Source organism: Pteropus medius, unplaced genomic scaffold (assembly GCF_902729225.1).
Source record: "Pteropus medius unplaced genomic scaffold, Ma_sr-lr_union100, whole genome shotgun sequence".
In the NCBI taxonomy this organism is placed as follows: domain Eukaryota; kingdom Metazoa; phylum Chordata; class Mammalia; order Chiroptera; family Pteropodidae; genus Pteropus; species Pteropus medius.
This window is the reverse complement of record NW_024349800.1, coordinates 67727061-67751115: the sequence shown is the minus strand read 5'-3', so window position 1 is coordinate 67751115 and position 24055 is coordinate 67727061. Positions and strand designations below refer to the sequence as shown.

Below are 24055 nucleotides of genomic sequence, written 5' to 3'. Positions count from 1 at the left end.
AGCACCCATAAGACTGGCAGCTGATTTCTCAAAAGAAACCATTCAGGACAGAAGGGCTTGGCACAAAATATTCGATGTGATGAAAATCTAGGATCTACAACCAAGAATACTTTATCCAGCAAAGCTATTATTTAGAGTCGAAGAACAGATAAAGAGCTTCCCAAACAAAAATAAGCTAAAGGAATTTATCATCACCAAGCCAGTATTACAGGAAATGTAATTCTTTAAGAAGAAAGAACATGTATACAAACATGAATAAAAAATGGTAATAACTACATTCCTATCAATAAGTACCTCAAATAGAAAAGAATTAAGTGCTCCAACCAAAAGATAAAGTGGCTGAATGGACAAGAAAACAAGACCCCTACATATGCTGTCTACAAGAGACTCATTTCAGATTAAAAGACACACAGAAAATAAAAGGAAGGGGTTGGAGAAAGATATTGCCTTCATGGACCTAGAGGATATTGTGCTGAATGAAGTGGGAAGGATAGAGGAAGACAAATATTGCATGATTTCATATACATGTGGAATCTAAAGAACAAATGAACAACAAAAGCAGTAAAAAAAAAAAAGATAGAGCTTAGAGGAGAACCTCAAACCTCTGGGTGGGGTTGAGGGGGCTCTGGCAGTGGGAGTAGGGGGGAATGATATTGAGATTAATTTTATGGATTTGGAAAAATTGCACACTATACCCAATTGCTTCTAGAAGAAACTACTTGGGTAGAAAATGAGCAAGCGGTGATGCTAACAGTAATAGGAAATCCACAGAAGACAAGAGGAAGCAGATAGAACTAAGCAAGTCTCCTTTATCCTCTAGCCTTGCAGTTTGCTCTATCATCCCCTATTGGCAGAACCTCCCCCAGCTGGCAAAGAAAAAGCAGGGTTTGCAGAGTCCCACCTGTAGTACCACAAAGCTGAATGTAAAGGGAAAACTTGAAATTGAGAAACAATAGCTTAATAAGTGGAACAACCACTTTAATAGAATATATCTTGGTCTCGAGTATTCTTAATCATATTTTCCTAGAACCTAACATACCCTTCCTTAATCTGCAGATGTCATTTCAGGGAAATTCTCTTGTATTATGTCTTTGAAAACATTTTCTATTTAATTTATTGGATTCTCTACCCCAAGGTTACCAATTTTTTTTTTTTTAGGTTGAATTATCTTTGTCTTCCACAACTATTAGCTTTTTCACTAATTGCTTTAAGCTCTCTGTTTTTCTTCCCCATCCTCTTTGCTTATCTCAAGCCTTTTCTCTATGTCAGTACTTAGCTTTTAAATGTATCTATTCTATTCTTTACTATTTCTAGTGAGTGTATTATCTCCATAATGATATTATGTCATCCTCAATTTTTTCCTTAATCTTTCTTTTTTCTGTAAACTTCCTTTGTTTTAATGCATGTTTTTGATAAGTGGTTCTTGAAGATAAAACAATTTTGAGGAATTTCTTTCTACTTTTTTAGGTAATGTTTTGTTCTAAGTTGGGGTCTTTGTCCCTCTTTTGCATTTGGTTTTGTTTATTTACTTATGTTACACTTTGTGTGATTGCTATGTCTATTTTTGGGTCAGCCAAGTCTAGACACTTTATTTGTCTGACACATTGACACACTGATTCTATTCTCCTGCATCTTGATTCTGTTTTCAAAAGGGGTAATTATTATTTTCATCAAAACTGCATATCTATAAATTTTTTCTTCTTCTCCTCTCATTTTCTTCTTTTTCCCTCTCTTTCCTTAGGCTCCTAACTTACCTCTTAACTATACTTTGTTCTCAGACTCTTCTTTTCGTCTTCCACCTTCTCCTTTTTCTTCTTTATCATTCTAAGTAAACTTTGCACCAGTTTTCTTCTTTATAAACTAAAAAGCTGAGTTTCCTAGGTGATATATTTTTTCAAAAGGCACAGTAAACAAGATGTATGAGGCTGCTGCTCACGTAATACAGCCTACTACTTTTTATTTTATTTTATTATTTTTTCGCAATTACAGTTGACATTCATTATTATTTTATATTAGTTTCAGATGTACAGCATAACAGTTAGACATTTATATAATTTGTGAAGTGATCCCCCAATAAGTCTAGCACCCACTTGGCACTATACATAGTTATTACAATATTATTGACTACGTTCCCATGCTATACTTTACATCCTCATGACTATTTTGTAACTACCAATTTATATGACTTAATTTCTTCACTTTTTTCACCTATCCCCCCCAATCTGCTCCCATCTGGAAACCATTAGAATGTTCCCTATAACTGTATCTATGAGTCTGTTTCTATTTTGTTTATTTTGTTCTTATATATAAGTGAAATCATATGGTATTTGTCTTTCTCTGTCTGACTTATTTCTCTTAGCATAATATCCTCTAGATCCATCCATGTTATTGTCTAGGTCAATAATTTATGTAAAGACAAACATAGGCTTGCTTATAAAATCAATTTTTATAGGTTTTTAAAAGGGGTTTTGATGGAATGAGGAAGGCATTTTGGCCAGACCCAGGAATACTGAAATCCTACTTTAGACTAAACAAAATCTCTGGGAGATATATGTAAAGAAACGGTAGACAGACAAATGTCAAAGAAAGATAAAGTAACATTATATCATAGGTCTTGTGTCTCAAGTCTCCACAGACCTGTTTTATAAACTTGGCTGGAGCAATGTCCAAGACTGAAGACTCTTGGGGGTATTTTTTCTCCTCCTTAGCCCAATCCAAATCTTATCACACTCTGGTCTGTAAGGGCAGGTGTCAAGAGTCCTTAAGCATAAATGAGAGGGGCATGATGGCTGGACTGGTTTCCTACTGCTCTAGACATATGGAAAGAGGAAATGGAACAGAAGGATCATGACTATGTCCTTTTAACACACATTGACCCTGACCACTAGCAAACTTGACTCAGGGGAGGTTGTAAAGCAGGGAGGGAAAAGGAATATAAAATGTGGTCTGATGTTCATCTCTTTCTCTATCAGGATTAATAAAAGACTACAGTTATAGTGACTCCTCATTAACCTTTGACTATATGGATACTGATCCACACACAAAATCTGCACCTTAATGGTAAAAATGGAGGTTGAGAGAAATGGCTCCCCTTAGGTCAAATTACAACTATGAGTAGCAAGTAGAACTTTGATTTTTGATAACCTCATTTTAAACAATATCTTAGTGATTTGAACCTGCTTTTGGATAATGTGGATGTATATCTCCCTGGTGTGGATAGTGGAAGTATGAGTCCTTTGAGAGCTGATAGTAGTGAGTGTATTGAATTAGGGGTAGCTTCAGTCACCAGCTAATACTTTTATTTAACTACTGACATAGAGAAGCTTCATATAAACTATTCTCAAAGTGATAGCATAGTTTTGGAGATGTCATCTAAGATTTGATTTCTATCTATTAACTTTACAGAGCAAGCCATTTTAAACAATAAAGGATAGTGAAAAGGGCATGGGTTTTGGAGCAAGAAAGGTTTGGGTTCTTGCTGTGACTTTGGCATGTAGAACTCTGTGGATTTGGGTGATTACTTAACTTCTATGAGCTCTACTTACAGTTTCCTTAAACTGTGTAATGGTGACAATAATACTGAAGCCTAAAAAATAAAAACTAACTTAAGCAAAAACAAACAAACGAACAAAAAAACAGCGATGATGAACCTTTTTTTTTGGACTCATGTATCTGACAGCCTATTTGAAAATGTGAGAGAATTTTCACCGATAACTCTGTCTTTGGGACCAATGTTGTTCTATTGACCCTTCTGTAAACTTGGATTTTGTGAAGGAATGTCTATTAAGTTTATTAATTTACCATAAATTCATAGTTACTAAGACATCTAAAACATGCATTTTAATGGAATGTTTCAAAGTTGGTCAAAATATTATTTCCCTATATAAAGTTCCAGGAAAAGATTCTCCGTTCTTCAATTATTGCTATAGTAGAGATATCCTAAAACTATTTCTGAGGATATAGTGCCTGAAGATTGTTCCACCTCAGCACAGAAAAGAAAAAGGGTCATGCTTCTCAATTTCTGCTAAAAAAAAACCCCCACACACTCCAATTTATTGATCTGCTTTGTTTGGTTCTAAATATTTGTCTTTGCCCTTTATAAGCAACATAGAAAACATGCACCCCAAACTCTTACCAGAGACCACACCTTTGACTTGCATACTTTCCAATTTACACACATTCTAGTTGAAAAGGAGAGTTGTTGAAAGGAAATGTAGTCCTTCCCTTCAAAGGATAGTCTAGTCTTTTCATGACATAATGAAAAAGAAAATAAGTTATGGTATCAACCATTGGTACCAGAATTCTTTGTAGGGAAGGAAATGCGGTTTGAATAAATAACTTGATGGGTTCTTCGAGTTTGGAAAATTTTTGGTCATATCTCTTCATATACTTTTTCTGTCCTCCTGTTCTTCTTTGAGGATTCTAATTACACATATAGCTAGGTTGCTTAGAGTTGTCTCACACCTCACAGATGCTCTTTTCATTTGTTTTATTCATTTTTTTCTTCATCTTTAGTTTTGGGTAGTTTCTATTCTTATATCCAAGTGCACTACTTTTTTCTTCTGTGATGTCTAATTTGCTGGTAATCCCACCCAATGTATTTTTAATCTCAGACATTGTGGTTTTTATTTCTAGAAATATGATTTCAGTCTTTTTTTACATCTTGAAATGTCTCTACCTAATTTTGAACATATAGAATACACTTATAACAACTACTTTAATATTCTTGTTTGCCAATTCTAATATCCTTGTCAGTTCTGGGTTGGTTTCCATAGATTAATTATCCTCATTATGGGTCATGATTCTCTGCTTCTCTGCATGCCTGGTAATCTTTGACTGAATGCCAGACCTTGTGATTTTTACCTAGTTGAGTGCTGGATATTTTTATTTTCCTGTTAATGTTTTGAGAAGCAGTTAAATTACTTGGAAGCAGTTTGATCCCTTCTGGTTTCGCTTTTCTGATTTGTTAGATGGACCTGGAGCAGTACTCAGTCTGAGGCTAATTATTCCCCACTGCTGAGGCAAGACCTTCCTGAGTTCTCCATCTAATGCCCTGTAAATTTTGAATTTTTCCAGTATGGCATATGAAAACAGGCACTATTCTCAGCCCCTTTTGAATGCTAGACATTGTTCCCACTAACCCTTTCGGATGATTCTCTCTCTGGCTTCAGATAGCTTATTGACTCACATGCACTGATCTGTGCCTTACTGAATACTTGAGTATTCTGCACATCTCTGGGGTTTTCTTTCTGTGCAGCTCTTGCATCTGTCTTGTGAACTCCCACTGCCTTGGTCTCCCTGGACTGTCTCCTTAACCCATGTTTTTTGACATGTTGTGCTTTCACTATTATTCAGTTTTAAGTATTTACTAATTTCTCTTATAACATATACAAAATGAATTCCAGGTAGATTACTGTCCTAACTATGAAAAACAACACTTGACAATTTTAGAAGAAAATAATTAAATAAAAAGCTGTAGCCAAAAACATCAGTGGACTCCTTTGCAGATCTCTGTTTTGTCCCATAAATTTGAGTTGTGTTGGTCTCTCGAATGCCAGATTCTTTCTCCTTAGCTTAGACCGCTGGACTCTTCTTGGGTCCGACCTCCCTGTATTGTGAGTTGTAACTCAGCCTGAGCAGTAAGCTGGGCAATCATAAAGCACACCTCATTTCATCTCCTTCTTTGGGGAATCATCATCTTGCACTATCTTTCTCCATTATTTTATTATCTTGTCTGGTTTTCTAGTTATTTAAGGTGGGAGAGTAAATCTGGTCTTCACTATTATAAGTGGAAGTAATCTCAATATAATTTACATAAAGTTTGAAAACATAAAACAATATAGTTTATGGGCATAAAATGAAATAAAGCATAAAAAACATGCATAGGGAAGCTAACAGTTACTTAAGGAGAACAGTTACTTAGAGGGAAAGGTAGAAGAGGACTGAGATACTTAGTAGAAAGAATGACAAAATTTTATAATTCTTTGAAGATTAGTGGGAGGCACATGGATGTTAATCATGTTATTCTATGTACTTCTTGTGTGCATCAAATATTTTATAATACAAGTGGAAGGGTATACAAAAGGGAAACTAAGTAAGGAATATTAATGAAAGGAGCATCCTAGAAAGATAAAGAGATAAAATAGAGTAATTAAATATATCTGAAAGCCACCTGTACCAGAAAGCACTGTTGGGGGTGGGGACAAAATGGTAGCAAACAGAGATAGTGCATCTCCTTTCTTCATCAGCTGGATCTCCAGAAGGCCTGTGATTTCCCTACTGGTGCTTTCCTGCTGGTACTTTCTACTCCCAGAGAGACTTTTCTTTGATGAAAACTTTCAAAACTCCAGCTTCCACAAACACCATTAATGCCATGACTATGCCTGACTGAGTCATCTGTCCACCCACCACTGGGTCACTAACCCCAGTTCTTGAAGACTTGAGTTCTTGGGTCACTCTCACGGTCTCTGTTATCCACATAGATGATCTCTCCATGACTTCAGACTCTCAGTTTCTTGCATTTGTTTTCCCCAGTGATTATCTCTTGCTTGGATTTTTTCAGTAGCCTCCTGACTGGTCTCTCTGTTTCATCATCACCCCCTATTGACTATTATTAACACAGTAGCCAGTCAGAGTGATCCATTTAAAACATTGGGTCATGTTACTTCTCTGCTCAAAATCCTCTCATGACTCCCCATCTTGCTCAGAGGAAAAACCAAATGCCCTTTATTGCCTTCCAACCACTACATTATCTGGCTCCTGCTCCCCCATCTCTGGCTGCTTGCCCTCATTCCTTGCCCCTGCTCATCATTCAGGGCTCCTTGATGCTTCTGGAACCTGCGTGGCATGCTCCTGTCTCAGTTGCATCGGCTGGTCCCTCTGCCTAGAACATTTTTACCTTAGCTATCTCCATGGCTTGTTCTTTCTCTCATCCCCTTTAGAGCTTTCTCCTCCATTATCACCTTGTTCAAGAGTCCTCCCCTAACTGCTTTCTTTAAAACTGTACTTTCATCCCCACTGTGCATTCTAGCTCTTCGTCTGCTTTATTTCTTTCTCCTTGGCATCTATCGCCTTCCAATGTACTATCAAATTTACTTAATTTATTATTTTTTTTGTCTGTCTTCCTCCACTGGAATATAATCTCCATGAGGACAGAGATTTTGTGTTTTATTTATTGCTGTAATACAAATGTCTAGAACAGTACCTGGCACAGAGAAGATGCCATTAGTGGCTTTGGGGATTCCTGTTCTCCCTTTTCTTGGAGACTTAAGGAGTGGGAGAAGGGTGCCTAGTCCCTGATGCCATCTGCTTGCACTGGCACCCATGGTGCCAACCTAAGTGATGGCATCACCTGGACTGGGCTTTGAGCATTAGCCATACAGGGTACTGCAGAAGTGTCCCCAAACCCCAGCTGTGTGACTCCTTTAGGTCTGGAGGGCCTCTCTGTGACTTCCCTGCTTTCTTGGGGACACAGAAATCATTTAGTTGCCCCCATGCCATGAGAGGGCACAGCAACTCTTCAAGGCTGTCTGAGGCTCTAATCTGCCAAAGAGCTCCATGCGTCTTTTTTTGAGCACCACATTTAATAGCAAGAAACTAGACAAATCTTTGTTATATAGTTTTTCTTTATACCTACATAGAGTATATAAACTATTTTAAATATATTCAACATTAAGTTTGACAACAAAAAAAGGAAAAGAAGATAACGTCTAGATTTATTTGGTTCACAACTCACTCTTCAACAAGAATTTTGTGAGAATGTCTATGAAAGACTATGTGGAAATAAATTGGATTATAAAATCAAGTGTCCATTTATTACTTTACAAGTATTTTATAGATTTCACATACTAGTTAAAAACAAAATAATAAAAAATTCAAGTTCTTTATAACTAGAAGAAAACAGAACAGTATTATATTACATTTTACACTTTACAAATTTCTAACCAACTATTCTTACTGGGCTCTTGTTGTCTTTTGGGGGCTCAGTCCAGCTCTTGGATCCTATAAATCTGTGTGGGAACTCTATGGCCTCCCTGAGGCTCAGCTTTGAATTAGGGAACAAGGAATTTCCCTTTGGGATCCATTGACATCTTTTCAATGTTTTCCAGTGCTTTTTCTTTATCTCTCTCCTTTCCCTCTCCCAGGCTGGAGATTTCCCCCCCTCAATATGGCTAAGAGGATATGCTTGCTTTGTTAACTTCTTGTCTATGTTGAGACTCCTTTCCATTTTTAAAGGCTTGGGCTTTTGAAATCTAAAAATAAGGAGACCCTTTCCCTCTGAATTTCATTGTCACATTCTCTTTGCTAAGTAGATAATAACCTGGTTGCTTTAATGCGAAGAAAAACCAAGGAACATGGGAGAAGGGAAAGCTTGGGTTGGGGGAATTGTAAAATATTTTAAAAACTCAATTGCACTGTTGGATAATAATATTGAAAACAACAACAATGATGTAATTAACATCTCTCTAGCACTTAGTGTATGCCAGGTCCTCTCCTAAGTGCTCAATATATGGCATCTCCACTAATCATCACAACAACTCTATGTGTATTTATTATTATGTTTACTTTTCATAAGAGTAAATTGAAGTTTAGTGAGGGAAAATGATTTGCTCTGGTCCCACATTTTGCAAATGATAGACCTAGGCTTTGGACGCAATCTTGATGTGCCAAAGGCTGTGCTTAACCACGGTACCTCCTGGCCTTTTGGCAACACCCTTAGACCCCTAGGACACAGGGCCATGTAGATGGGGCATCAATGTATCCGTACACACTCCTGGCACCTTATCTGGCAGAAGCAGGACTGCCTTTCCTCTTCCTTCAAGCAGCAGCGATAGCCCCAGTCAGAGTTACTTTCCCCCATTTGTGCCCATGTCAGCCTCTTCCTGAAAACGTGACTTCCCTCTCTGCTTCTGCTTTGGGCCTATCTCATCTCCCAGCAGGTGTCAAATCTCTCCTTTCCTCCCTCCCTCCCTCTCCCTTTCCTTCTCTGTTTGGCTTTATAAAAATACATATATAATTAGCTAGGAGCTCATACCACAAAAAGGGTAGAAACGATGAGTATAAGCAGCAAAGAGAGCCCAAAGAGTTAATACCCTGCCGCTGGGTATGTGAGCTTTGCAAGGAGGGTGTCAAGGATCTCCAGGTCTCTGCTCTTGGGGCCCTCCAGGCTGAGCTTATGCTGTGGGGAGACCCCCTGGACTCTTCCTCAAACAGCAGTGTCTTTTTCAACAAGTAGAATGCTTGTGGCTTTGGGAAGGCTTCCCAGATCCAGACTATTTGTACTATCAGAGGAATATTGCTTTGGATAAACAAGCTAACTAAAAAATGAGATGTCTTACATTCACTTCTTAGTATAGTTTAGCTGGACTAGCTAGCTCAGATCAAAATTCTTAGGGGACAGTCATTTTGAAGGCAGTAAGGAGGGAAGAGAGGAAATTCGGAAAATGGTACAGATGAGTCAGTGTAGCCTCAGGGCTGTGAGAGGGCTCTGGGCAGCTGGGTGAAGGATGTTGTTTCTCTTTGCAGGTGAGGACTCCATCAGCACCTTGGGCCTGATCCTCGGCGTGGGGCTATCGCTGCTGCTTGTTTCCATCCTGGGCTACAGTCTGGCTAAGTGGTACCAGCGTGGGTACTGTTGGGAGGGTGAGTGAGCAATGGACCCTGTTACCCCAGTTCTGCCAAGCTCCGCCTCTCCTCTAGCAGTTGGTGATTTAGGTGGGGCTGCAGACTCTTCAGTATGGTGTCATGCAAAAATATTTCCTGTGGTGACTGCAGTGGTTGAAGACTTGAGTAGGTGGCTGAGCACTTGAGGTGGTGGGAGTGGAGTACCAGGCACTTTATCAAGGGAGTGGGCACTCCTTCTACCCCAGCAAGCAGCCAGCTTCCTCTTCTCTAAGCTCACAGGAGTCCAACCCCAAGGACTGTGTGGGCCTTAAGGCCAAGGGCAACAAGCTAGTCAGGCCAAGCTCCAGGTATCCCCCACTGTGGCTCCTTGTGCATCTCTTCCTCTGCTTGTAGGTCTTCCTAAGCTTACTGATGCTTCAGCTTCATTAAGAGTCTCCTGGAATTTGCTGTGGTACTCCCAAATCTGATCCATATCTGTACTTCCCATAAGACCCAGGAGAACTAGGAGGACATGATGGAATGCTGAGAGGTAGAGAATATTTCCCAGATATACAATTAAATTCAACAACTTCCATGAATGTTTGTTGAACACCTACTATGTGCCAATGAACTTTTTCCTAATATGATTTTCTTTAAAATTCCATGTGAAGATGAAATTTATAGTCTGTTTTTTATAGATGAGGCTAAAGTCACAAGGTTGGAAAGTGGTGGAGTCCAGATTCAAGCCTAGGTCTGCTTCTTTGGGAGCACCAAGCTAAGACTGCCTTCTCCCCAGGGTAATTAGTGCTTTTAATGGAGGGATCCCCAGTGGCAGGATCTATCCCAAAAAGGCTGGTGATTCAGTCTGGGAAGATGAAGAGTACCCATGGGCATGGGACAGGAATCAGATACTACAGGAACTTGAGACCCTCTCACAGCATCCTGAGGCCCAGCCCAGCCACCCCACTCCTCCCAGAGAGGGGTGAGGGAGCACTAGATGTTTCCGAAGGGGTGATGAGCATCTCTCCCTCGATGTACTAATTCTCTCTTTTTGGATTGTTTTTCTAGGGCCTAATTTTGTCTTCAACTTGTACCAGATCCGGTGAGTAGATTCAGGACAGATCTGGGTGGGGTGGAGGTGGGAGGTTAGGTATGCTTGAGAAAGAATCAAAGATGGATCCAAACTTACTGCTTCCCTTTCTTGTCTCCTTCCCATGCCTTAAGCAAACAAGAGATAAAGAAGGAGCCAGGGTCTCTTTAGAAAGTTCCCTGAATGAAAACTTGAATATGGACAAGATCACGTAAGACTCTGCTGACAGAGATCCTCTTAACAATCACCCCTAGGCAGGGACCACCTAATCATTCATTCATTCATTCACTAATCTTTCATTATCTACTCATCATTTATTCAGGAAGGACCTATTGTAGCTAGTATTGTGGCATTAGTTTCTAAGGGTACAGAGATAACTAAGCATATAGTCTCTGTTTTCAGGCATTTCACTGTCTAGGCTTGCTTACAAATAATATAATCTCAGGCATAATATAATGTCAAAGGAAAGGAGCAAATGAAAACTATCAGGGATTCAGGTAGTTGGAGTCAGAAAGTACTCTTGGAGTAAGTCATCTCATCCTCTCTGCTCCTTGTCTGGCCCTAGAGATGGCATAGCTCCTATTCTGGAAGGTAAGTCAGTGTGAGTCAGTGAGTCACCGCCAGGAGGTTGGGCTTCCAGGGAGAGGCTGAGTTCTCAGCCCCAATAACATGATTGGATCATCTTTCTCAGGAACTCGAAGGAACTGGAGATAGGTCCACCCTTCACCATCAGTGGCCGCATCAGCAGTTCAGATGGCGGCTACATGAAATTTTCCAATAGGCTAGTCTGATGGGGCAACATCGGCCTTTTTGAGCCCAGGAGAGGTGAGTGAAAGGTTGGTGAGCTCCTTAATGAGTTTGATGTTCCAGTAAGGTCCTCAGACAGGCCAGGCACCAAGCCTAGCACCAAGGACTGCTTGGAACCCAAAGAGATGAGTTGGTGCTATAGAAAATGATCTCAGAAATGAAAGCTCAAGATCATGCTATCCCCACCTCCTGCCAACACTGGACTATTTCTTTTGTACTTGTCCACCCAGTCCATGTCCTGTCTTTCTTTCCTGGGGAGGTTCCATTTCTAATTAGATGGAAGCTTCTAGAATAGAACTTTGTGTCTGAACCCTTCACTCTGAGGTAAAGGTTCCAAATGGCCACCCTCTCCAGAAAGCATTACTCTAGAGCAGGAGTCCCCAACCTCCAGGCCACAGACTGGTACTGTTCCATGGCCTGTTAGGAACTGGGCTGCACAGCAGGAGGTGAGCTGTGGGCAAGTGAGAGAAGCTTCATCTGTATTTTCAGCCACTCTCCAGTACTAGCATCACCACCTCAGCTCTACCTCAGATCATCTGGCTTTAGAGTTTCATAGGAGCACTGGTCCCTGGTGCCAAAACTGTTGGAAACCTCTGCTCTAGAGCTTTGTTTCTGAACTTTCTAAGCCCAGGAGTCATGGACTGGCTTCATGGCCAGCCTTCTCAACATCACAGTTACTTTTTCCTAATTCAGACATTTTTCTCACTTCAGCAGTCTCTCATGGATGCCCAGATTCTCTCTTACCTCCTCACCAAAGAACATTGTTAGGTGCACTGAAGGAGGAACGCACAAGGCCAAAGGGGTTAAGCAAGATTTATTGTAGCAGAGTGACAGCCTGGCTGAGCCAAAGGTGGCATCAGCCCTGAATGCGAGGGGACCTGGAACTTATATAGGGCTTGAGGTGGGCTTTTTTGGTGGGAATTTTTGGGCAAGTAAATTGGCGGGGAAAGGAGAAGAGTCCAGTGAAGTGGGAGGTGAGCATGTAACATTGTTAACCCAGAGACAAGGTCTGGTTCCCACGCAAAGGTAAAGGAGAAGTTGTTTTCCCACACTACGAGGGGCGGAGTTAGGGACTGGGCCCTCTTGGACATAACAAAGACCACATTCAACTTCTTCAGGTATACCTCCTTCTGTTACTTTCCTATTGCTCAGGAGAAGCCGAGCCAGATGACATGGTTTAGAGGAATCCTTACCAAGCCTCATCTCTTGTCACTCTCTCTTCTTTTCTGCAGGAGGGGGCTCCTGACTCAGCATCTGCTCCACCAGTGCTCACCCAGGCTGCCTTCATCTCCCTTGGTCTGACCTGGCCTGGCCCCTTATTGTGGACAAGAAGAAGTCTTCTTTGGGTGTACTATCGCCAGTGGCTTGAGAGTCCCCAAGAAAGTTAGGCCTCTGGGGACAGATTCTGGCAGAGTAGCAATGGCTTTCTCACAGAAACAAAAGAAGCAGCTATTCCCTAGGGAGGAAAGACTGGTTCCCAGGAGGTCCCTGAGCCTGTGGGAGGAGTTCTAGGCATCCTGGAGAGCAAAGCCCTCCCAGTTCAGCTCCATGTGGGCAGGGCCTAAGGACTGCAGAAGGGAACTCTACCTGGAGTGTCTCCAGTCACTTTCCTTTGCAGGGGCTGGAAAACCAATTCTATCTTCAAGAGGCAAAGTCATGTGGGAATGCACCTGGTCCATTTTCCCTGCTGCTAACCAGCCTCGGGGACAAATAGCCTCCCAAACAATTTTAAGGGCAGTGCAGAAAACAGTCTAGAACATGTTCTTGTTTTTAGGTTCTTGTGATGGGTTGGACATGGGAGTGGGGGAGAATTCTATCTCTTGGTGTCATGCATTTCCTGTGCAAGGCCTGCCCTGAGATGGGGAAGTTAGACTAGAAATGGTGGGAGTGAGAGAGAGGAACCCAGGCTAGGCTTTAAAGAAAGGCAGATAATGCACAAAGGAAATCAAGAACCAAGTGTATTTTGGTGGATAGCAGAACAGTTTGCCTTGTGAGCCATTACTCCTTCCTCCAGTCTCTGCCCGGCTGGATCTGAGATTGAACTTGCTTGCACTGGATGTCATCTTAGTAGGTTCTTAATACAGAGTTGTTCAATGCAGGGAAACTACATTCCTGGAGTAGCTATGGATGGAGTAGGGCCTGAGAGGGGCCCTGCCACTGCTGAAGCCTGCAGTTAGAACTTCTAGCCACTGGTCTCTCTGCTGATGTCCCAACGAAAAGGCCAACAAGATGCTGGAGACCAGGAAAGAAGTAGGCAAGGAAGAGAGAAGCCATATTATTTGTCTTCCTAGCCTTGTCTCCTGAAGCCTGGTTTCTTTCTTGCTTTAGGTTCTAGTGGATTGTAGAGGAAGGAAGAGAGGGTATTGACCAGCTACCCCTTCATTTCCCACTAGGATCTGGAGGTTATTCTCCCAGCATAGCCAGGTTCTGACTTAATAAACCAGTCTCTGGGATTTTTGGTCTTCAACTGGGCTCCAACTATTTTACCCCTGAGTAGGTAGCAGTGGGCAAGAGTCCCAATGGCTTTGGATCCCTCCCTTCCTTGAAAGCTCATTGGGAGAAGAAGGGTGAGGGTAGATGGGCTGATTTTGGCATCCTTCCTTGGATTTCAGCTTTGAGGGTTGGGCCCCTTCCTTAACTCATGGGGTGTCCAGCTTCAATAAAATCTCAGCTATGCCCTAATCAGTGTGGATCCTGGGTCTGCAACTCATGCAGGGCTGCCCTAGGGCCCCTGGAAGTGCTCAGGACTTAGCAACCTTAGGGAAACTTGAAAGGATGGTCCTGGTGGTCCTGGCCCCAGGGTTGGTGGCTTCAGGTAAGGAGACAGGGACAGCTGCTGAGGGCTGGGAGAATTGAAGGGTATTTCCCATCCTTGCGAGCGGAACTGAGACTGGACTGCTTCCTCTTTTAGGGTTCTCTGACGTGTTCCCTGTCCCTTCTGCCTCCCCCTTGTTTTCCTGACTTCCGCAGTCCTACCAGCTTTCTTTACCCTTGGGCCCCAGGCCCCACCCTAGGATTCTACAGGGTTCTGATGAGGGGCCTAAAATGGCATATTCCAGTTCATTCAGAAATGATTAGGGAGCACATGCCCAGAAATATGGCTACAGGCCTGGTTGGGCTTGGTACTGGCTGGGCACCCAGACCCATGGCCATGCCAGGGCCTCCCCTAGAAACTTCCTCTTTGTTCCACTGGCCCCAAGAGCCAGAAGGTAGTCACAAGAGCCAGCAGTGCATGAGTTGGCCTTTTCCAGTCCCTTTGCCAGGGCTGTTCTCCTGCCTGAAATACCTCCTCCCATCCCCTAGCTACCTTTAGTCTCCATGACTGGCTCAAGTTCCATCTTTCCTGTGGCTTCCCTCAGGACTCTGGACTTGATGCCACTCATTTTGATCCTAATTATAGATGGCCATGTTTCCTTCATTTGTACTGTTCTCCAAACAGGCTGAGCCCTTGTAGGCAGGGTTGTGTCCTATAGGTCTTTAGTAACTGCTAAAAATGGAGGACATAAGAGGTGCTCAATAAATGCCTGCTAAGTAGAGAAGAAACACCCAGTGTGGCCATGAAAAGTTGCCTTGCCCAAGAGAAAGATGCCCAGGTGAATTGAAGAGGAGCAGACGCTGCTTGCACAATACAGAGTCTAGAGAGCACAATGCATTTCCATGCACTTTACTGCACCTTGAGTCTTGTGGCAACTTTGTGACATGGGGATTATTATTGGCCCATTTTACATATGGAGAGACTGAGGGTCAGAGAGATTGCATGCTTTGCCTAAGGCTGCACAGCCAGCCACTTAATGCACTAGAGACTGGGTAGAGTCTGAGGCCTCCAAGATGCAGCCTGACATCAGGGCTTAGTGGGATTAGGATTGAAGACTAAAATAGTGTCTAGTCTTGACCTGTCCTATCATGCTGTGTGGCTATGAACTAGTCATTTCACTACTGTGGGCAAATATTTCTGGAAACTGAGAGATTGGACTACTTCTCCAGGATACCTCTCTTACCTGAAAGAGAAAAAAAGTCTTATCTGTTTGTTTGTTTTTAATCTCTGTATTCTCAGTGTTTAGCATAGGACCTGACATATAGTAAGTGTTCAATAAACAAAAAATACAAGTACAAAGTGTAGTGGTAACTTTGTAACTTAGAGGTAACAGTTGAAAGTTGACTGACTGCTGCAGTTCCTTTAGATACCAATGTTCTAGGATTCTAGATATCACTCAGCCTTTCTTTGGGCTTGGATTTCTGATCAGCATCCAAGACTGGACTATTCTCAACCAAACCCTTTTTTACCAGGAAGGCAAAACACTAACATTTGCTGAGCATGTATTTAGTGCAGGGCAGGGCTCCATCTGCACAGCCTCACTTCATTCTCACAGACTCACAAGTGAGGAATCAGAGGTTCAGAGTCTGATTAAACGATTTGCTCAAGGCCAGGCAAGGATGTATTTCCTTTATAATACTTTGTCTTCCACTTCTAGCCTCTGTCTATATTAGTGGCTTCCTTGAGCTAGCTCCCAGGCACCCATGGAAGCAGACTCCTCCTTCTGTCTCTAATCTCTTTTCTGGATTCCCTAAGCCTCTCAGAATTTTAGGCTTCCCAGGCCCTGTCTTCAGCTTTGAGCTTCTCACTGACCTACCTTTATTCTTCCTTCTATTTTTTATACTTCATTTGGCCTCCAAATCATCAAATTCTGCTCATTCTTCATGCCACCTCCACTTTCACTCCTCCAGGGTACCTTCTTTAAGACCTGTGGATCTTGTTGTCTTCTGACTTATAAGTGCTCTGTGCCTCCCCTAATTTAGTTACCGATGGTCCCCTTGTATTCATTCATTCATGCAGCTTCTATAATATACCAGGAACTGTGCAAGGCACCATGGGGGAATCTGATTGCTCTTGAGATTAACCTTGCTCTCTCCTGTTTGAAGGGTACTTATCTCAGGCAAAAATCAGGTCCTATACCTTTTCTGAGTTCTCTATGGTATGGCTCTGGCCATAGCCAGAAACTCTTAAGAAAATTATATTGAAGGATTCATCTGGTCTTTTCAGGGAATCTTGGGCTTTGCTTCATCCCTGGTCCAATTCTGGGTGCTCTGAAAACCAAAGCTTTGGTTTTTCTCTCTCCATCCTCAATTATGTTTAACTCTATGCCCACCATGAGACACAGATCTGTAGACAGAGCACACAGTGACTTTTTCTATTTAAGGGCTAACTTAAGGGATGGTCAAAAGTATGAAGGGGCTGGGCAGGTGAGGAGGGCCAGGAAGGCAAAACACTATTAGTCATCCTGACCTTGCTCCACACCAGTGACCATGGAGCACGCCATATCTACAGTGCCCCTCTCTCTGCCCCAGGGGTCTGAGAACCAAAGTGGAAGCTGATGGGAGTGTCATTGCTATATTTTTAAAACTGCTTAGTGATCAAAAAACAGTGATAGTTAAGAAGATCTGGTACAAAACAGGAAGCCAGTGGCCTGGCGAATTCTCACACTTGAGGACCAGAAGTGAAAATGTTTTGTCTGCCCAGAGTAGCAGCAGGCCAACAAACAACAGGTGGGGCAGCTCTGGAGGCCAAGGCTGAGGTGGACTCTGTGTCTCCTGGATTTTTACCTGCAGAGCCATGGAGGTTGTCTCCCCTCCCCAAAGCCTAAATGAACTTTATCATACACAAGCAGGGAGCCATTGGGAGGGAGATGTGTGGAAAAAAATGTAAGAAGCCTCATCTTCCATTTTAGCCCCAGTAGCTTGTGGGCCCCAGGTGCCTTATTTGTATAAAGCTGCCAATGGATGTGGGGACTCTAAAGTCACTTCCAGCTGTGAGGCTATTTCAGAGCATGTGTGACTTCAGTTCCACAGAGCTGGGGGATGGGGATGGGCAAGAGGTAGGCAGGGACACCTGTGTGTGTGTGGGTGGGTGAGTGTACACACGCATGCATGTATGTATACTGCAGAGGCCAGCCAAGGAAGAGACGGATCATATCTTTTTTTTAATTTTTATTTTTCAATTAGAGTTGACATTTGATATTATTTTATATTAGTTTCAGGTGTACAGCATAATGATTACACATTTATATAATTTATAAAGTGATAGGATCATATTTTTTTGCTCACTGTATTCCCAGAGGGCCTGCCCATGGCAGGTGCTGAATAAATGTTTGCTGAAGGAGTGAATGACTACATGTCGAATATTTTCATGGTCCTTTGCCTTACTTCCTGACCACATCCCCTTTATTTAGGCTTCCTGTTTGGTCTGTAGCCCTGAGTTCCTGCAACACTCAAGAGCCGTAGGATGAAAATAGCATGGAAGGGACCAATCATGGTATTAAGCTAAGAAGATGACAAGCCTGAAAATAAAACCTAAAGTCAAATTTATATACAACCCACTTTCTTTTGGGCTTAGTCTAATCTCTCCCAACTATCCATTCAGCCTCAGGCTACCATTACCACAATTGCTATCTCATGTTTCCATATTATACTCCTTCGATTCTTTCACATGCTTTTCTTTGTGAAGAAATCCATTCATTCACACATTCATTTATTCGTCAAAAATTTATTGAGCAACCTATAGCGTGTGTTAGGCATTGGTTGGGTCTGAAGGATACAGAGATAAATTGAGAGCAGTTTCTGTTCTTTAAGAGCTCACAGGGAATTGCATACTGAATGTAGTATATTCAATGACAACAATATGTCCAGGGCATTAAGAGAGCAGTTAGATTAAAGATTACTCTCTCTATCTGATAGGTGAGAAGACTGAGGCCCAGAGCTGACACACAGCCTTATGTCAAAAGAAGAGATAGTGACTGAGCTACATGAGTCTAGAACCCAAGTCTCCTGAGGTCCAGTCCAGCCCAGCTTTCTTTCCACTCTCTGGGTCTGTTGCCTCTGCTTGCTTGCCATTGGGGCATCTCCAGACCAACAACCTTGCCTTGGAAGTCCATTTAGCCTGAGTGAACTGATAAGACACTCCCTCCGTGTGAGTGTCCTGCTTTCTTCACTCCATTACATCATGTGACACAGTGCTTGTTCTACTACATGTGTTGTCCCTTTGCCCCAGATTTGGACTGTGTGCTCAAATCTTATAATCTTTCAATTTTGGAGAGAGTCTCCCAACCCCACTGAGCATAATTTAATAAATCATATATCTCACTCCTTTCAGTTCAGTCTAACAAATGTGTATTTAACACCTTAGCTTGGCTGAATGGCACTTCTCTGCACCCTCTAGAGCTCTGTGCACGGCTCTATCACAGCACATACAGTAAATGCCCTGCTTCACATCCCCTTGGCCTCACTTCTGATTCTAGCCAGTTCTAAGTGGGCTATAATTTGCTCTATGCTGACAAGTCTTATCCCAGTGCTCACTACACATCACCTGCTTTCTGCCCTGGCTCCTCTTGTGTACCAGCGGCTTGAGAGTGCAGGTGAGTCAGCACTTCCAACCAGCGGGGTTCAGGAGCTGATGGATCAGAGTTTCTCCTGTCAATACTCAGGGGGACAAATGGAAGAGGCCTCTTTTTGCTCCAAGGAGCATTCTAGTGGGATCAAGGCCCAGTTGCTCCCAGCATGACCAGCTTGATAATATACCCTTCTTTTGGCTTTTCCTTCTCTCCTGGTCCCTCACTCTTACTCTTTGTGATCGTCTTTCAAATAAACTACCTGCCTATGGTCCTTGAATCAGGTTCTGCTTTGGTAGGAGAAATCTATGCTAAGACAGATCTTACCACCTTACATTGTAAGTCTATCTTTATTTATTGACTTATCTGCTTGTTTTTTCATTCACTCAACAAATACCAACTAAGTATCTACTATATGCTCTAAGTTATGGGAATCCAGGAGTGAACAAAAAAGATAAAGTCTTTTCCTTCACAGACCTTATTGGGAGGAACAAACTATGAGCAAATAAACACATAAATAGATTATATAATTTCAGATAATAAGTACTCTGAAAGAAAGAAGCTGAGGCTAGAGTGGGCTGGAAGGGAGATTGGGAGAATATTTGAATAGGGTGGTCAGCAAAGACCTATCCAAAGAGGTTCCATTTGAGAAGACGCTTAAATAAAATGAGGAAGGAATTCATAAAAATACCTGGGAAGAACAAGAGCAAATGACCTGAGGTGGAAGTGAGCTTGAAGCAGAGTGGGCAATGAGGAGAAGGCAAGAGATGTGTTGGGAGAGTTGGTAAATACAAATGAATTTGCATTTTACCTCTCATTTGGATCAAAGGCAAAGGAGAGGAGTTTCAGCAAAGGAATAACATGACCTGAGTTCTATTTTATAAAGATCATGCTAGCTACTGTACCAGATTAGGTATATTGCACAAATCATACTCTGTTAGATTAAGGGTGCAGAACTGGAAACAGAGGGACAGTAAAGGGATGAACAGTGGTCCATGTGAGACATAACTAATTGGACCAAAACAATAGTGTGGGGATGATAACAAGTGGTTGGGTTCACCATTTGTTTAAAAGGTAGAGCTGATAGGACTTACCCGATGGATCAGTGGTAGGGTGTGAAGGGATGACTCCTGGTGTTTGTTCCGAGAAACTGGGTGAATGGTGACACTGTTTACTCAGGAGGGGAAGACTGGCAGACAAATGAGTGTGTGAGAAAGCAAGAGTTATGTTGTAGACATTATGATTTTGAGATGCATGCTAGACATCGAAATGGAGCTGCTAAGGAGGAAATGTAGTTCAGGGGAAAGGTTCTGCTGGGACATTTGGAAGTCATCAACATCCAGATGGCATTGAAAGGTGTGGACCAGATAGGGACAGTAGGGAGCAAAGGGTCAAGTTTAATAGAATAAGCATCAAATGATCAAGTTCTCTGAAAGAGTTACTCTCAAACTTGAGAGTATATGGGACTCACCTGAGACTTGATCGCCTGTAACTTGTTTACCAAGCAGGTCCCTGGGAACTAGCATTCAGAACTTCTGGGCTTTGAGAAGAAGCTTGGGAAAACAAGAACCCCCAAGTGATTATGAGGCAGGTGATACTTTGAGAACTGCCCTGGGAGGTAAGTAGATGGAGTGTGGAAATGTGGAGAACAAGGAATACTTACTTCTAGGGTTGGGGTGACCAGGTAGTGGGATCCTGAAGGATATTTCTGTTTTCTCTAGGACCATTATGAGGCCTTAACTTGCATTAACCTCTCCTTCCCTGTGCAGGTAGAGGTATACAGATATGGCACCCTATAAGCAGACCTTTGCCCATTATGTATCAGTCTGCTCCAGGCACCCCTACCCATGCCCATTCCAGAGCTTACCATATCTACAGATAGATTAACTAAAAACTCTCAGGTGCACCCTTGTGATAGGCTTCAATTGTCTAAGGAACAATATGGCACCAATGAGGCTCCTGGCTACGGTCTGCAAGACAGGTGCCAAACACAAGCATGGCTCCTGTCACTCAAAAGAAGGGTAGCTTGATTTCCTTTAAGACAAAAGTCATCAGGTGAGTATTCTAACTGCATTTTGGCTGCAGGGTGTGTGTGTGGGGGGGTTGGTGTTCTTTTCCACACTCATTTTCTTATCTCCACACCAGAGTATAGGCTCACCCATCAAATGAGTCATAGTGAGCACAAAAGCTTTCTCATCTGAATCCCCAACCCTGAGCCCTCATCCAGTACAAGGTCTGCCTCGCCAACTGCTAACGGACCTTTCCCTTAGCTGACTTGTCATGTCAAAGCCAGAACTCACCATCTTCCCTTCCCCCCCAAACTTGCCTCCCCCCAAACTTGCCTCCCTTCCATGTTCATATGTCACTATTTTCATCATCCATGTTTGAGTGAGATTAGTACCTCTGATTCCTGCTCTTTCACTCTAGCCTGTCATTGAGTTTTGCCGATTCTTCCTTCAATATATTTGTCACTTTCTCTCCATTCCCACTGTCCTTGTTCAATTTTGTCATTTAATTGCATTATTGTTTAAGCTTCTGTTATGAACCGAATGTGTGTGTTGTCCACCAAATTCATAAGCTGAAGCCCTAATCCCCATTGTGATGATATTAGGAGTTGGGGCCTTTGGGAAGTGATTAGTTAGATGAGGTCATAAGGTTAGGGCCCCATGATGGGATTAGTGTCCCTATAAGAAGAGAGAGACCAGAGTGCCCTGTTTCTCTCTTGCATGCTCATGCATGTGCTCTGTTTACCCCTCCCCCTCTCCCCTTCTCCCCTACTGTCTCTATCTCTCCCTCTACCCACCTTTGTTAACTCTCTCCCTCTGCCATGTGAGGACAAAAGGAGAAGGGGGCCATCTGTAAGCTAGAAAGAGAGCCCTCACCAAGAACTGTATCATCTGGCACCTTGATCTTGCACTGCCCAGCCTCCAGAACTATGAGAAAATGCCTGTTGTTTAAGCCTATTGTTATGGCAGCCAGTGCTGATTAAGAAACTCTTCCACTCAGTTTCTCTGCTGTTAAAAAATAAAATCCAACTGAGTAAATTTGAAGATATAATTGGCTTTATTAAGCAATTCACAAATCGGGCAGTGTCCTATCTAGCAACTAAAAGGGTAGTCTGAGGAGTTGTACAAAATGAAAAGTTTTTATAGAAAAATGTGTGGCAAGGAAGCTATTAACAAAAGGAAAGAAGGGATTATATTACAGACCAGGACATCTTTTGGGGGGAAGGGAATGGCAAGTGTTTTAATCCATTGAAGGATTGCTTTCTTGGGGAGGTGGGGGTGGGAGTGGGGGCAGAGGTTGGAAGGGATCCAGGTGATAGATTACCTTACTGGTGCTTGATGAGAAAATCCCCAGACTGGTTAAGATTATGCTCTGGGAGAGGTTGAAACAGCAAGTAAGTCAAATATTGCTGTTGGCTTGTTATCATGGGCTTTAGCACAAGCGTACCATTTTGGGCCTGTGGTTTTCTTTTTAACACTGCTTCTTGCCTCCATTCTTTGTGTGAAATATTAGTTTCTTTCATGGCACTTATCACTGATTGTAATAATATCTTTGTTAGTCTGTTTATTAGCTTGATGTTTATCTTCATAACAAGGTGGTGCCCTCCATGAATCTGTGTCTCTTTTGTTTACCACTCTGGACCCAGGGCTATGTACCATGTCTGGCACATAGTAGGTGCTTAATAATATGTTTCTGGAAGAAATGAAATGCTGACTACAAGAAAGGCCTTCAGCTAGGTCTCTGCAATGCTTGTCCTTTCTGACTCATGCCAAGGTTCTTTTTTTTAAAACACTAATTTTAGCTGACTTAACCCTTCCTTGTCAGAGTGTTTATTGGGTCCCCTACTCCTTTTGAATGTTTATTAGAGCTAGGTAAATTTAAGATCAAGCTTTTAGTGAGGTGCTGTGTGTCATTAAGAGAAATGCATTTAATTTCAAATTGTGGATTTGTTTTAAAAGAAACCCCCAAACTCATGAGCATGACAGGAAATAGATGAGTCATGCCTCCCACTACTTAGCGTCTTCTAGGTTGGGGCTTGATACAATCAGCACTAACTGCTTGAACCTACCTCACACAGTTACCAGAGTACTGCTCCAGGTGGGCACAGCCCACAGTGCGCCTTTCTCTGCCGTTCACATGCAGGGCTCAGAGAACTTCCACCAACAGTGCAGTGTGGGCTCTATGGTATGACCCACCATTCCTAGAGATTGTGTGTATTATGTGACAGTGTGTGCTCCAGGACTGAGTGAGGAGGGATGGAGGAGGAGGCAGGGCAGATTCTTTGACTACAACTATTTACAAAGTTGGGAAAACACGGTTTAATAGAATTTCCTCATTCGTCAATGTTGGTCCATTTCCCCTCTCTCCTTACTAAGAGGAAGTTCCATTAGCTCATAGAAGTACAGAATCACACATTCCTCAGCCTGGAAAAGCCCTTGAAGGAGGTTACTCACTTTAAGAACAAATGAGGGCCTTCTGTTGGGGACTTTAATCCAAATTCCGGAGAAGCCTGGAAGTGTCTCACCCCCCGCTGTTTGGAAGAACTCTCTCAATTTCTGCCACAGCCCTGGCTGTGCTGGGCAGTCCGAGGGTAGCTTAAAAGCCGAGGAGATCCAGCCAGAGCTCCGACTCCCTTCCCTTCTTCCAGCTGCTCTGCCATTTCCTCTTCCAACCACCCTGGCCTGGTTTCCTGAATTCGATGCCTCTTATTTATTCTCTGAGTCTTTATATTCGCCTCTTGTCAGCCTTCATCCAACCTTTCTCAGGGGCTTTTTCATTAGAGTAGAAGCCATCTCCAACACTCATTTCCAGGAGAAATTGACCAAACCCATGCCTCTTACCAGCCTGACAAGGAGGCCTCCAGGGCAAAAGTCTGAGCAGGTCCCAGATGGTGTGATATTAGTCAAGTTCTCTGAAGATGATAGGATCAATACTTCCCCAGAACCGATTATTATCTGAGTGAAAGGCAAGAGGCATCCTCCCCAAGGATTCAGGCTGGGACAAAGAACAAAGTGCACCAGAGACTCTGGCCGTGAGCCCTGGGTTTGCTCCACCCCGTGGGCTGAGCTTGGGGAGAGACTCAAACCCACGCATGTGTGGCTTTTCGTGGAAGGAGCAGACTGCGTTTAGAAGAGAATGATCACTTCCGTACTTATGAGAAGTACCC

The 24055-nt window shown here is 42.6% G+C and overlaps 1 protein-coding gene across 1 annotated transcript; it reads left to right on the top strand.

The window, feature by feature from the left end:
• Positions 1–9428: 9428 nt before the first annotated feature.
• On the top strand, positions 9429–11606 carry SMIM35 (small integral membrane protein 35). The gene is made up of 3 exons (XM_039888034.1): positions 9429–9642; positions 10672–10705; positions 11385–11606. Exons 1-3 carry the CDS (start codon positions 9507–9509, stop codon positions 11482–11484), a joined length of 270 nt encoding a protein of 89 aa, XP_039743968.1. The 5' UTR covers positions 9429–9506; the 3' UTR covers positions 11485–11606.
• The last annotated feature ends 12449 nt before the right edge of the window (positions 11607–24055 follow it).